Here is a 16,122-nt window from a genome sequence, read left to right as displayed (position 1 = left end):
TACCTCTTTTCATAACAGGTTAGTGCTGGCCCTCAGTGTTGGTGTACAGTTTTTATGGCATGGGAAAATAGGGATGTTTCTGCCCTATAAAAATAAATGTGTTGAAGGCTTTAGTTTGAGCTTATACAATGTCAGAAAGTTCCAAAGGCACTGGCACAATACCAAAAAAAAAAAGAATCTCACAAACAAATATATCACTAAAACACATGGCAAGATACTAAGAAAACACTGGTAGGAAAACAACTGGTTTCCTGGATGATTTATGCAATAGTTTTCAATACTTTGCTGAAAATAACGAATGAGAAAGGCATGCTAGTGGGTCTTTGGTGGGCATATATTGTCACTGACCCCCATTCATACTGAGTCTGGCTCTGGCTTTACACTGTTAAATAAGTCATTTTCTCTCTGCAAAAGTAAGAGACACAGAACCCTCATAGTTCTTAATCTTTTAAGCCTTAGGAAGAGCTAAGGGAAAGAGTACAGCAATTCATGCACTATTGTTAACAAATACAGAGATATATAGAATAAAAATTAAAATATAGTTATTTCTTCATTTTATGTATCAAAGTACACACTACTTTCCAAGTCTTAGTTTGATACATACAGATTTTCACATATGATATCTTTATCTACTCTAGGAAGTGCTGGGACAGAAAGGTAAGTAGGAAGTTCTGAACTTGAATAAAGACAATAAATACTTTTGCTGTTACATCAAAGGATGCAAGATGGAAAATGGGGCTTGAAACTGGGAACATTTCCCAATTGGACTTCATGATTTGCAATTCTTTAAAAATGAAAACTTACCACATGTTGTGCAAAGTTTTCAAAACATGTTCTGCAGTCCATTGAATATCCCGACTTATATGTGTGGGGTTGGGTGGGGCAAAGAAAAATAACAAGCAGAGATAAAAAGAGAGAGAGAAGGAAGGAAGAAAGGAAGGAAGGCAAAAGCCAGAAAGAAAAATGGCAGAAAAAGACAGGGTGATGAAATGACGCAACACCAAATTCATGTTCTAAATCACAGGGATCAGGAAAACAGGAGAGCTGCCATCAAAGGCCTCTTGTCACAGGGCATGGGCTCTGTTTGCATTAACGCTTATAACACCAAAACTCTTCTTGTGCAAACAAAATGATGTGATTTCAAGCAAAATCAAATGACACTGAAATAAAGTAGATATGTTCAGGTTTTATGCTGATGTTTTCAAAGCCTACATTATTGAAAATCTAGTGGCTTATGTTCAGAATGTCCTCATAATTTTCTACTGGTACTAAATTTCTGTTGATATCATTAATTCTGTAGACCAATGCTGTCCAACAGAACTTTCTGAAAGCATGGAAATTTCATTCTATACTAATATTTCAGAAGTCTTTAGCTGTGGCCATTGAGTAAGAGAAATTCGCTTAGAATTTTATGTAATCTTAACTAATTTAAATTTAAACCATTGCATGTGCTGGTGGTTGCTGTACTGCTCAGTGCAACCGTCTGGCTACAAAGTCAATTGACTTTGAAAAATATCATTAGCTTAAGTGATGATCATGAATTACAAAATTATCATTTCATCTCAGAATTTCAAGAAGCTATGGACTATTTCAATATTACAAAATAATGAATGATGTTGATGTTTACATACAGATTTTCCATTTTCTGTTAAACTGATTAATAAGGTGTTACTGACAGTGAGACTTTGATTATAAACATTAATTGAACAATGTAGCCTACTGCAGTTCTTCAAAAATATGCTAGCAGCTCTTAGGTATGAAGCCTCATCACAGGGATACTAAGTGACTCAGGATAAATGCCAAATGAAAATATTTGGAAGCAAACATTTAGTTTGCTGATAGTTGCTGCATTTTGGCAACTATCATAGGAAAAAAGTGAGTTATGAGGCATATACATACATTCCAGTTTACAGGATGAGGAAAGTCCTCCCTGAGTTTTTAATCTGATGGCATTGTTCTTTTCTTTATTGTAATTTCTTATTTCCTTAAACTGGCGCACAGAAGACTAACATGAAACATGAGAACAGCATCTTAAAACCTTTGTAAAGCATGGACATCTTCTGAGACAAACACGCAATAAAGAAAATAAGCAATCAACAGGCAGAAACACATACAACTTAAATGACCCTGATAAAATGCAGGGATTTGGGGAAAGGTCTTGGAGTGTATTCACTTACCATTTGTCCAATACTGTGGTCCCAGCAGAGATAACTACTCCAAATAACCATAACTGAGAACTAAGTCATAAAAGTTCACAAAGAACCAATACCTTTTTCTTTGCCTGTAGAAGTTCCTGATAGGCACTGGATCTTATAAAACGTGGGTATGAATCACTTTTCATCAGTTTGTAAATGTGCTCCTAAAAAGAAATAATGGTTGAAGTGCCTCTTTATTATTTCTCAGGAAAAATCAAATACTGTGATAAGAATGCAACATCTGATTCAAAAACAAATCTGGAATAATGATAATGCTGATGAGAATATTTTATATGCTTATAGAACAATTTAGACCTTCAAATTTATTATTTTATTCAAGGATCCATGTTTAAACTGGTTTGGGAGCTATGGAGGAGGCAAATCAAATCCAGTCCTTAAAAAAATGGGATTTAGTTGGTTGACTGTCATCACGTAATTTCAAATCAAGTTGTTGATTTATATAGACCATTAAGATAAATAAATCCGCTATCTCTTAAGATTAAGCCAAAAGAGAATGATGCAAAGTCAGGATTCAATCATTCTATATACTCTGGCATTTATATGTACTTGGAGGGTTCAAACTTTCCAAATGAATCATCTCATTGGTGAAAATTGTTATGCAAATCTACTTTAGGCCAGAGCATAAGTCCAGAAATAAATTTTGTGATATTTAATTGCTTAACGTCCTAATTTGTATGCATGTTTTGACTTACTCTGAAATATATTAGGTAAATATTCAATAATTTAATCCTAATCAGTTTGCTATGTTTTGTTTCGAAGATGAATATTGGTAGACAAAGGAAAAAAATATATTCATTTAATTCAACGTTGGCCCAATCCAAGGAGATTCTGCTTTGGTTTATTGCAGCCTAAGGGAGCATAAATGCTCCTTGCTCATTCTAGTCTGTTAGAGGCAGAGTTCTGAACTATTTGAGAGTATCCTGAATGTCCCAGTGTCTACTTGTTTGGAGAAAACATGTAATTTAAGAGATGACTTAGTTTCCCGGTCTTAAATACAACAGTAATAATTTGTAGTAACTGTGTAGTTACTGATTAATCCTCAGTAATCCTGACATTCAGGCTCTCTAGCCCAAGGTTAGTCTCCAAAAGTATGGTACATTTGGAACTGTATCAGAATTTGTTGTTGGAAAAGTGGGACGATGTTTTATTTTGGACTCAAGCATTTTGGGATTCAGATCCTATCTTGCTCAAGATTTACCACTTACAAACATGTTAATTTTGACAATTTTATTCACTTCTCTGAGCTTCAATCTTCTAGTCTATAAACTAGAGTTATTGTCAGGATTTGAGGAATGATCAACATTTAGCAAAGTATGAGGGAATGCATAGTAAGTGCTCAAATATGTTTGAGTATGTGCCAGGTACACTTCAAAGTGCTTGCCTTTATTAGTTAATTAAATTCTCACAGAACCTCAACAAGGTTGGCAACCATTTTCATATATATTTTAAATATGAAGTAACTAAAGCACAAAGAAGTACTTGCAATAGGTCACAGGGCAGAGCTCAGAATAGAACCCAGGTAATTTGCCTTCAGAATCTGCTTTCGTATTACACTGTATCTCTTCTTAAACAGTGGCAAGAATTTTTATTATTATATTTTTGAATATAGGATTTATAAACCCATAAAAAACTGGGATTAAATAGCTGAGGTTGACTGAAAAAAGCCTATGGTCAGGCGGTAATATTTTCTATAGAAAATTATGCCTTTTCCTTTTATTGAAGACACATTAAGCAAAAATATTTTTCAATGACACAGATAACAAAGAAATGTTCTTTTTAAGACTTTTGGGAAGGTCATTCCAAATATTTTACACATTGTTGACTCTGCAAAAATGCTTGAAAGTTTATCTTGAATTGAAAGAAAGATAAAACAGCAGTGAAATAAGCAACAGAATTTTCCTCCTGCTCTCTCTCATGTGTCTCCATAAAATGTAATTATTTCCACATAGAAGACCATGGCAAAGCCACGGTGAATGAATGGGTTTCTGGTTGGCTGTTTCAACCTGTGTTAGTTTCCTGCACAGTGGCTCATTTCTTTTTAAACCAAAGCCAGTAATAAATATATTTTATACTGAGAGCAAAAATAAGAAAGGAATTTTCTGTACCTCATGCTTCATCTTCTATATTTTCTCTTAGTAACATAGCTATTTAAAAAACAAGACACTTTTTAGAGCTAACATTCTTCTCTAAAAGAGGTTTTAAGAAATTATGAAACATGTTTGTTCAGGTTTAAAAGCCAATTTCAACACATCATTAGGAAATGATATCCTCTCGTTACACATTTATTTTTCCTCTTGAGCACAATATACTTTTTTTTAGAGAAAGTAGAAATTAAAATTACTTCTAAGGAAACAACTTCATCCAGTTTGAGGGAAAAAAAAAACACTTAAATAAAACTATGTCTTAGGAAGTTAATATGTTAATATCAGTTTCATTTTTTCTTCTTTTTGTAGACTAAAAAAAGTAACTTGGAAAATTTTAAAATGCCTAAAGTTACTGTTTCAGTTTGCCATCAGAGACAAAACTGGTTTGAGTTTTACACAACTTTAAGCTAATTTAATTTAGTTCTGACTATTCATAATAATATATTATTTAGGAAGGTCAGAGAATCTCACACTCTCCATATTAGAAGATTAGTTAAAGAGTTCAAGTATGTGTTACTGAGGTATCAGAGTTGAAACTAAAGTAAAAAGCTTTCAAATATTTAAAATATTTCCCTTCAAGAAATTTTCATGTAAAACATTCAAATTTACAAAAATCCCCAGGCTTTAAAAACTCTTCTTTTTAAAGTATCCCCGTTATCTTCTAGATCATTTAGTTGTTTTACATACAGCTTCCTTGGTGGCTCAGATGGTAAAGAATCCACCTACAGTGCAGTAGACCTGGGTTTGATCCCTGGGTTGGGAAGGTCCTCTGGAATAAGGCATGGCAACCCACTTCAGTATTTTTTTTTTTTTTTAATTTTATTTTATTTTTAAACTTTACATAACTGTATTAGATTTGCCCAAATATCAAAATGAATCCGCCACAGGTATACATGTGTTCCCCATCCTGAACCCTCCTCCCTCCTCCCTCCCCATTCCATCCCTCTGGGTCGTCCCAGTGCACCAGCCCCAAGCATCCAGTATCGTGCATCGAACCTGGACTGGCATCTCATTTCATACATGATATTTTACATGTTTCAATGCCATTCTCCCAAATCTTCCCACCCTCTCCCTCTCCCACAGAGTCCATAAGACTGTTCTATACATCAGTGTCTCTTTTGCTGTCTCGTACACAGGGTTATTGTTACCATCTTTCTAAATTCCATATATATGCGTTAGTGTACTGTATTGGTGTTTTTCCTTCTGGCTTACTTCACTCTGTATAATAGGCTCCAGTTTCATCCACCTCATTAGAACTGATTCAAATGTATTCTTTTTAATGGCTGAATAATACTCCATTGTGTATATGTACCACAGCTTTCTTATCCATTCATCTGCTGAACCACTTCAGTATTTTTGCCTGGAGAATCCCCATGGATAGAGGACCCTGGCGGCTACAGTCTATGCGGGTCGCAGAGTCGGACATGACTAAGCGACTTAGCGCGCGTGTGCGCGCGCGCACACACACACACACACACCCTTAAATTGAAAATGTTAGACATAGCCACAGATTATAATGAAAATAAAACAAAAGTATCTCAACGTTCAACTTCTCAGGAGCACATTTGTGATGCAATGTGAGTTCCATCCATGTACCAACCTGAGCATCTTCAAAAGTGTATCGTCCAGGCTCCTTCACATTCTGGGTGGTTTTGTCATAGCTCTTAGAATCCAAGTTAATAGCACTGGGGGCTCCTGGAGCCAGAAACTCTTGCCATATTTCCTGAACTCGAGAGGGAACTTCTCTAATAGGCCTTTTCTTCAGGTCCTCCACTGCTAGCCAGAATCTACACAAAATGAGACACAATCTGATGTCTGATGTCTCATAATCTGAAAATTCTTAAAATATTGGCTTATCATATAATCCACAATGAGGTATAATAATAAGCTAATTTTCTCTGGGGGTGTCCAGAAACAGGCTTCTACTGATTTTTTTATTAGTTGTATTCAAAGATATAACACTTGGGGAAAGGAAATATTGAAAACAATCTTTTTTAGGTGTTCTCTGAAAATCAGGGGCCTCCCAGGTGGCTCAGACGAGGAGCCTAGCAGACTACAGTCCAGGGGTCAAAAAAAGTGGAACACGACTGAGCCACTAAGCACACACACACACTGAAAAGCAGACCTGCCAGGGCCCTGATTCCATACAACCTCAAATTTTTACTGCAACAATGGAGCAGTACTAAAGAACCTTTTGTTAGACAGGAAGAGGAGTTTGAAGGGATTTAGGGGGAGTGACATGGATCATCTGACTGGGGATATAAAGTATACCACATACTCTATTTTTTGGATCTTTTGTCCATTTGAGCAATGGGGGTTAGTATGGAGAGGATTTTCTACTTTACTTGGTAAGGGAATTACCATGAAGCTTTACTGGAACAAAAAGAGGCCTGGACACAGATTAGAAAATGCCCTAGCTGGAGAAATCAGGGCAAGTAACTAATTTTAGGCTATTTAATTCCGAGACTTATGAAATGACAGAAGCAGCAAGCTTTCACATGTAATTGTTCAAACGGCTTAAATCTGCAGAGGCATCATAGCAATTCAGAAGCTCTGGAAAAAATAATGACCTACTTCTAAATATAAAATATATATTTTATGTCCTTCTGTATAGAATATAGTCTATCCGGAAAGGAAAGAACACCAGGAAATATTCTGGTTGATAAAAGCAAATAGCAAAGTCTAACAAAAAGACACATCATATTAATGGGTTTCATGTTTTACAATTTTGCCCTATATCTTTTTGTTTAGACCTAGAAGTAATGATGAAACATGAATATGTATGTCATAATAGTGTCTTTAAACAAACAAACAAAAAGGACACTTGAAAAAGGAAGTACTAGATCTGTTATCCTCAATAGGGGCCAGATGTGATCTTGATATGGAGAAGATGACCACAGAGATGAATCACTACAAGCTACAGGGGATTCTCAAAGAGTCTGCTTGCAATGCAGCAGATCTGGGTTTGACATGATTGAGCAACTAACACACAACACAGGCTATAGGGTTTTAACCGACGTAGAAGGGGATAAGCAGCACCTTTATAACTATTACGTTTTAAACTTAGGGATTAAGGAAAGTTAAAAAAATAAGTAATAAAGCAGTTGAGCTAGAATTAGAATATCAAATACTACTCAATCTAATAATTTTCCAGTTTCTAGGTACCATTTCCTATAGACAGGAATCAGTAGATAATCCAATGTGGACTATATCTTAAATGTTTTTGCTTTCAGAAGGCAAGGGTCAAGACCATTTCCTTTTTAAATACAGGTTCTGACAATGTGCACTCTAATAGGAATGTTATGTGCAATCTGAGGGAGCCTAAGTGTTATAATCGATGCATATTAAAAAGCTGAGACGTCACTTTACTGACAAAGGTCTGAATAGGCAAAGCTATGGTTTTTCAAGTAGTCATGTATGGATGTGAGAGACCACAAAGAAGGCTGAGAGCTGAAGAATTGATGCTTCTGAACTGTGATGGTGGAGAAGACTCTTCAGAGTCCCTCCTTGGGACTGCAAGGAGATCAAACCAGTCAATCCTAAAGGAAATCAACCCTGAATATTCATTGGAAGGGCTGATGCTGAAGCTGAGACTCCAATACTTTGGCCACCTGATGCAAAGAGCCAACTCATTGGAAAAGACTGGGAAAGACTGAGGACAGGCGAAGGGGGCGACAGAGGATGAGATGTTGAATGCCATCACCGAATCTATGGATATCAGCTTGAGTGGACTCTGGGAGATAGCGAAAGACAGGTAAGTCTATGATGTCTCAAAGAGTCGGACATGACTTAGACTGAAGGACAACAACAAGTTCATTGCAGCACTCTGAACATACGGATAAAAAGAATGTCTTTGTTCTTGAACTAGCAAAGATACACCATTCAAATGACCATAATACAAGGAAGCACATGAGAGATTCTCAAGGAATAGGCACAAACCAGACAGTCTGGGAATGCTGAGCAGGAAGGAGCCCCTCTGCTGGGGCAACTACTGCATTGGAAAAGGGAATTCTAGGAAGGCTATACAGATGCAGTGACATCTTAAATAGACTTGAAATTATAGATGAGATATCAAAGGGCTGAGGAGGTAATAATAACAGTACCTACACTGTAAGTGCAGGCTCTAGTCTAGGTGATTTAGCTATATTAAAACATGCAATCCCTTCAACTTTATAGAGTATGTGCTAATATTTCCCCCACTTCAGAGAAAGCTGAATATATGAAGACTAAGTCACTTATTTAAGTTGCCCAATGTGAGTGCCATATATAGGGTTTGCTCCCAGATCTGCAGCAGATGACATTCTCAAAAGCACTCTCTTGAATGCCTCACTAAATGCATCACTCTTTTTCTTATCCTCAGCATAGTCATCATTGCAATAATTTAGTAGAATATAAAGGGAACTCACTAAAACTCCACTCCCCCCTTAATATATAAAAGCTGGAATATGAGGAATTATCTTAATGTCATTGAGCCTTGATTTTTTTTATCAGTAAAATGGGATAATAATGCCTATCTCACTGGGTTTCCATTAGGTAAAATGAGATAAATTATGTAAAGGGAACTTTTGAAGTGCTTGAGATATTTTTAGGCACTCATATTATATAACTCTCATATTACTGAATTTACTTGGTACTTACTCTGTTTACCTGAAAGAGGAACAAGCAAAAGCACACCAAGTGAGAATGGAACTTCTATTTGAGAAATAAGTACTTATCAATGAGCAATATTTCTTGACTATTTTTTGTCTCAATACCTGAAGAAAACGCTCACATGAGTGCCATACTTCCATAAATAGCAGATGCTAAATAAGATGCACTGAGATGTATTTAGGTGTAATTAGCCCTGCTGGTTAAATGGACTGTTTTGTCTCTCTTGGTCTGTGACACCAGATACCTAGGCAGAAACAGGAAGAGCAGTGGACAGAAGCTTAGTATTGGTTTATAGAAAGCCTAGGATGGCAATTATTAGCAATCTAACTTGTAAAGATGCTTAACTTCTTCTATTCGTATTTTGCTTGCCTGTCAAATGGGGCAAGGATATTAATATTTAAATTTTATGTTTGAAGTGATGATTAGTTGAATGATAATCAGAAACGATAAATACAAAATATGGCATGGCATACTTATAAAAGTAGTGAAAATAAAGCATACTATGGTATGGCATACACTGGACTTCCCAGGTGGCTCTGTGGGTAACAAATCTGCCTGCAATGCAGGAGACACAGGAGATGTGGGTTTAATGCCTGGGTTGGGAAGATGCCCTGGAGGAGGGCATGGCAACCCACTCCAGTATTCTTGCCTGGAGAATCCCATGGACAGAGTGGCGAGCTACAGTCCCTAGGGCTGCAAAGAGTGGACACGACTGCAGTGACTAAGCACACACGCACACATGGCATATCCTAGGTGTTCACGACTTGATATCTATATCTATCTATCTGTTCTTAGTAGGGAAACATACAACAGACTTACAGTATATACTCAAGAAATGTATATGTGACTACATAAGAAATATGTAATGTTTCTTTTTTATATAACTTTGTTTTTATTTCAACATAACATGCAATAAAATATTAACAGATTATAATGCTTAAAAAGAAAAAAAGGACTCTAAAAGCAATTTAGTTCAGATTTAAGAAATCATTCTAATTAAACACAATAAATCTATTTCCAAATGATCAGTTTAGACCAAAATTAAAAATAGCGTTTGGTAGATACTTATGTCTGCTGTCTATCTGCAACATTTTTATACAACCTCTGATTCTTGGTATATCCAGCCCCTGTTTTCCTAACACAGCAGGGAAGGACATATACATAGGCCATTTAAATTAAAGGAAGAAATGGGAAAGGGAGATTCCAGGCTGCAAAAATATATACAAGCATTTACCTTTCCAGAACTAAACATTTCTTCCATAAAAATACAAAATATCCAAGCTCTATAGAATTAGGGCTGGGACTACTTCAAATGCAATTATTCTGTATTTTTAAATATAGGGCAGAAAGCCTTTTGGATGATATTTATACATTTTCATACAATGAAATGTGTAATATTTCTTATATGCAATTATTTATCAGGCAATTTAGTGTTTCATAGAATTATTGAGATAAAAATGGAAATAAGATAAGGCATGGAAAAAATCAGCAGTGATCAATTTCATTCATCAAAGAGAGTTTGCACATGCTAATCTTTTAGTCCCAAAGCCTCTTTCCTCTTCCTTTTTCAGCTGGTTATCTCCTTATCATCCAGGTCTCAGCTGGAAGCTATTTCCCTGAGGGGGCTTTGAGTGATCTCTCCCCTTGGGTTTGCCGTTCTCCTGTATTTCTCAGATCTAACACTCATCCTTTTGTATTGTGATCTGTTTTCATCTCTGTATTCACGTGTAAGCCGTGCTTCTTCTAATAAAATCAGGAAGGATTTTTATTTGATTGGGTGATAATGGTGAAGCACTACTTATTTATTTCTTTATCATGAAACCCATGATGATAGCACTTTTTTTCAAAAACATAGAGAATTAGAGTAAACTCCATAAAAGACTAAAACTAGATTTATCTCTGCTTTATTTTCTAAAGCATTCTGTAGTCGATAACTGATGATGTGACCTTATGACAGAAAATATTATTTAGGTCCAAAAAAATCCTTAGCACCTGCAGACCTCTTGAAACCCTGGTCAACAGGCTTTCAAGTTTCAATAAACTTGAAAAAGAATAGGAAGCTGTGTCACTGAAACCAATGACAGGCATAATTAAATTTCTCCAGATTCTGCCTGTGGTCAACTTGCTTAATCCACGGGACTTCAGTCAAAATTCTATGTTCTTCTAAATGGTTTGGTTTGGGTATCTATTAAATCTCCTGTAAAGAATGTGATGATTCTGGAACTGCTAAGTTGCAGTGAAAATAAAGGAATGCTGGCAACTTTCTCTAAATGGATTTCACAGGACTGAATAAGTCATGGGAAAGTAAATTAGAGAGTTCCATTTCAAAAGAATACTGAATGAAAGAGCTTGTGGAAGAACCATTTTATGTAGTGGGAAGTTATCGCTTACTTCAGTGATCTTAGAGCTGTTAAAATCTATTCCAGTGTCTCACATTTAAAAATTCAATTTCCAGGTGCCTCTTAAGTCAGAAAAATTTCAAAAATATGTAAGGATGATGTTTACAACAGATGAGAGGATACACACCTCTCTAGCAGACACTAACAGCTCAATCTGGTACTGCTCTCAACTGCCCTGAGGCTGTGTTTAAGTGTACAAAGTAAATGAACTGCCTCCATCATTTTGTTTCAAGTTGTTTTATACAGGCACTCGATTTCTTTTTCTAGATCTTACTTGAGATGCAATACACAAAGAAGAACAATATGATAAATAGGTGATATTTTAATTAAACTACATATGTATTATTGATGATTCTTTGTTTTGCCAAATACTAATCTGATATTTCTTTATGCAGTCCATTTCAAATGCATCAGATTTACATAGTTAAAAGATGAGGAGGCAGTGTAAAATAAACCATTATGAAGAAGTGATAATGTTGGACAAAGTGCTTTGCCTTCGTTACCTTTTCTTCCTCTAACAAGAGGCAGAAATTCAATAGGTCCATAGCTTCATCATGATGTTGGTGGGATAGTAACTGGTCTGTCGAGTGCAAAATCACCAGACTCATCATAAGGAGGTCACTCTTGCTTAGAATATAAGATTCAAACAACATGTCTTACCTTAGGTTTTCTGAGCTGAATTCTGACTCTAGAAATTTAAGGAATTGTTCTCTCCCGACTGGGTCTTTCAATGCTTCATCCATGCCAAAACCCCATCGTTTTACCCTCTGCTGACTTGGTTCTTTGCTATAGAAAACAAAACAAAGCCAAATATATTCCTTTCATTACAAATTCTATATTCTGCTATTACATTTCCCCTCAAAATCATATATTCTTTGAAGCTCCCATCTTTAACATATTTTTCAGGGGAAAAAAAAAAAAAACACCTCTGATTGATGACTCTGCATGAAATTGTAGTGAGAAGAAAGTTAGGCATTAATAATAAAGTCTAACATTTATTAAGCATTAAATGCCAAGAGATGGATTCTCTTTTAGATTTCTTCAGCAACTTTGAGATGGGTACTATTATAATTCTTATTTTATAAATGAGGAAGTCAAGGATAGAGGGTTATAACTTTCCAATGTCAAATAGGTAATGTTGCAGACATTCTGACGCCAGGGCTCAATTTCTTAACCACTACACTATGAAGTCTCACGGTGACACATTGTACTGGAGGAAAATGCATTGAGAATCAAAAGGCTTACATCCTGGTTTATGACTTTGTTGTTGATTAAATGTGTGACATAATCCTGGCTGAGTCACAACATTTTGGGATTCCAACTTTCACATCTATAAAATTGAGAACTTATGGATGAAGAGATATATACTTGTCAAGCATTTGAGAACCACTGAACGGATATAAAAGCAAGAGAAGGTCCATAAATGCAATCTAGCTAAGTGCTACAGAATACTAAATCCTCACTCTGTGAAGGGGTATGCAGTGATCTTTTTATGACTCTATCAAGATTGGTGATATAATTCTCTTATATAGCTGATGAAAGAAACCAGGGAGTCTTAAATTGTGTTCTGGTTTTCTTAAGAAGTCAGACACTTGTCAGTTTCTCTTAGAGTGTTTATGGTAAATTCATTTTGTTCCAAAACAGAATTTATAAAGGCATCATACTTATATTGGGCTTAAGTAAGTATGGATTTAGCATTCATTTTACTTGAATAGATGGACCTTTGTGGCTATGTGGATTTTCAAGGAAGCTAAAAACAATGAGCTAAATTTTAAGAACCAAAGATCCTAACTAGTCGACCTTGAAACCCTTGCACATCTGATTTTTTCATGCCAGTCTTTATGGAAATGCAAATCTGATATAATACAAACATCTAAGTTTCAAAAACCATTTCCTTGAAGAAGAGCTTTATATCATGGTTAATGTAGACACAGAGTAAAATTACTTTTACAATTAGTCAGCTATAGGATTCTTTTTATATCACTCAAATCCTGAAATAAGTGAAATATTTGGAAGGAAGAGAAAATGTCACTTACCTTGCTTCAAGTTCCCAGAAGGTAGTATCATCAGACAACCATGGGTTAGAAGGGTCAGGTGGCACAAGAAACGGGTCGTATTCTACATACTGCTCTGTGTAACTTAGCAGACTTGAGAAAAAGAGACATTTTCATTTTCTTTAGTTTTCTGGTTGAGGTAAAACTGATCTTTGTAAGGGACACACTGTAAAAACATCTGGCCAAGGAATCCTTGCTTGCTTATAGAATAAAATCCGATAAAGTTTTCATGCTTCTTTGAAGATAAATATGGTTAAGGATTCCATCTTTCCCAATGTCTTAGCAATATGAATCAAAATGAGACATTTTAATGTCATTAAAATGAGACAAAATGGAAAAGGTCAGTGTATAGAAGGAAGTGCCAAGGAGCAATTCCAACCCTTGGTCATCTAGCCTACCCACAGCAGAACAGATGTTAGCTCAACTTGGAGAAGAGGTTAAAAGGCAATTTTTGTCAAAAGTATTTACAGGAATTAGGTAAAGGGGGAATCACTTACAACATGCTTTTGGGGGGAAAAATCTGTTTTTAAAACAAAATAAAGGGAGGAAGGAGAGGAAAAACACTGGAGAGGTAAGATTTGGCAATGCCTCAAAGTGCGGAATATAAATGTCTTAACAGATTTAAATGAAGAAAATATGTAAAAATCTAAGCTTAATTCAAATTCTGAAGTCATAAAATAACTGAGTAGTGTAAATGTTAAGAAGAATTAACAGAAAGTTTCAAAGTTGCCAACAAGTAACTTAATGAATTGAGTTTTATTTCTCCTAGCAGGAGTGAAAAGATTCAATTCCTTGGAATTATCTTCTATATTTGATTGTGGTTACACAAAGATTGGGCTTCTAGAGACCTAAGATAATAATGATCATTCTGTCATTTGAAGTGCAACAAAAGAGCTCTTTGAAAGTTTTCTATGTTCAAAAGGGAAAAGAAAATAATATTTCTTACAGGGTTCCAATTATATCAATTCTCCTCCCACCAGTTCTCTCACCATATTGAACACATTTAATTGTCATCTGAACAGTTTTTAATTTATATGGGCATCTTACAATACTTACCTATCAGCAACTTTTGACATTTTTAACCGATGTCTATCTAACTGTATTTGCCAATACTTTATCTGGAAAAAAGAGATAAGTAGTTATATAAGTAGTGACATTCTCCAATTTTCAACTCTAAACTCTAATAGATTGAGTAATTCTAAACAAGAATATGTTCTCAGATAGGAATATTTCAGTCTATAGAAAAAAATCAAACATGAGGGCTCTGAAAGAGTTAATAAAAATTAAACTCTGTTTGATGGTAAACACATAACCAATATTGCTTTAGAACAGCAGTGAAGTTGAACATTCTGCCCACGTCAGCAAAATAACTTTATTTTAAAAGTATTAGAGAAATTTTAAGCATTTATTCATGGTGATTATCCAAATTAGAATCACATTTCTCCGTCAAACAGTGAATTCAGAAAATAAATGTATTTGCTATTTGTTACTATAATTTCAAGATAAACCCTACTTCCTAATACTAGCCCAACAAAAGCATCAATGATATTTGTTTTACTAATAACTTTATCAACACTTCAGAGCAAATTCTCACATGGACATAACAACATGCAGAAATTTAAAACTCTCTGAGTTACTTTTCCTTCAAGGTGATTATAAATATACTAGAAAAAGTATGCATTACATAGTTGGTAGGAAGAAATAAGCAAAAGGAGAAAAAGTCTCATGACAACTAACCAAGAGATTTGATGATGATTTGATATGAGACACTTGGTATTGCCTTTGAAATATTGCAGCCAAAGCTATTTATTCATCAACAGATGCAACAAGAAGCAATTTATACCATTGTTATACCAAGAAGCCATATATCTGCTCATCAGTGCTAATGAGGAAAAACTTTAAGAGGCGTCTAGAGATCAGTACTGCAGGAACAAGGTTGAGCACTCTTTTGTGAAGATCACATCACATGATTGGAGGTGGAAAACACATGACCTAAATGTCACCAACCTATTGTCTTCTCATTTTTTAAAACAGAATTATGGAATATAAACTAACTCAATAATGGAGAAATCTATGAGTCAGTGTGTGTGATTTTTAAAAATTAGAGGAAAAAGGATTTGGAGAAATAACAAGCAAAGAGTTTTGAAAACTATCTCCTTATATTAATATGTCTTCAAGAGAATACATATCTTAAAACTACATTTTAAATACAATCCTACAAATCAATTTTTTAAATATCTCCTATTAACATCAACATCTGGTCTTCACACTGGCTACTCTGTAAACCATCTACTCTGTAAACCATTATTATAGGTTGACCCACCTGTTGTTGTAACTCATCTTCTGTGGGAGGTTTAGTTTCTGGTGTGGGTGTGTGGGTAGGACTGTGACTTCTAATATCATTTTGTAGACCATAGACAGACTATATTAAAATAAAAAAGAAATATGTTAAGAGAAAATTACATTTATATTCACAGACTTTCTAAAAGGTAATTTTGTGTTATATATTCATTAAGGTAACGCAAAACTTTGCTGCATATTGGATTAAGCTTATCAAAATTCAGAAGGCACTGCTACCATAAATGTCATATGAATCTAAAATGAAAGCACAGAGTTTTTGGAAAAAATACGTGGTTGTATTATTAACTGACAGAATAAT

At 35.1% G+C, this 16,122-nt stretch overlaps 1 protein-coding gene across 2 annotated transcripts in view; it reads right to left on the bottom strand.

Annotated features, from left to right (window-relative positions):
- The window catches only part of RGS7 (regulator of G protein signaling 7), a 480,171-nt gene that overhangs the window by 14,040 nt on the left and 450,009 nt on the right, over positions 1 to 16,122 (bottom strand). For both annotated transcript variants that reach the window (XM_055582175.1, XM_055582176.1), the window contains 6 exons: positions 15,787 to 15,885; positions 14,520 to 14,581; positions 13,446 to 13,556; positions 12,070 to 12,195; positions 5,961 to 6,147; positions 2,270 to 2,359 (listed from right to left, as the gene is read on the bottom strand). In XM_055582175.1, coding sequence (XP_055438150.1) covers positions 2,270 to 2,359; positions 5,961 to 6,147; positions 12,070 to 12,195; positions 13,446 to 13,556; positions 14,520 to 14,581; positions 15,787 to 15,885 — 675 coding nt within the window. The remainder of the gene's footprint in view (positions 1 to 2,269; positions 2,360 to 5,960; positions 6,148 to 12,069; positions 12,196 to 13,445; positions 13,557 to 14,519; positions 14,582 to 15,786; positions 15,886 to 16,122) is intronic.

The sequence above is a fragment of the Bubalus kerabau genome, chromosome 5 (assembly GCF_029407905.1).
Source record: "Bubalus kerabau isolate K-KA32 ecotype Philippines breed swamp buffalo chromosome 5, PCC_UOA_SB_1v2, whole genome shotgun sequence".
NCBI lineage: Eukaryota > Metazoa > Chordata > Mammalia > Artiodactyla > Bovidae > Bubalus > Bubalus kerabau.
This window is presented reverse-complemented; position numbering and strand designations above follow the sequence as displayed.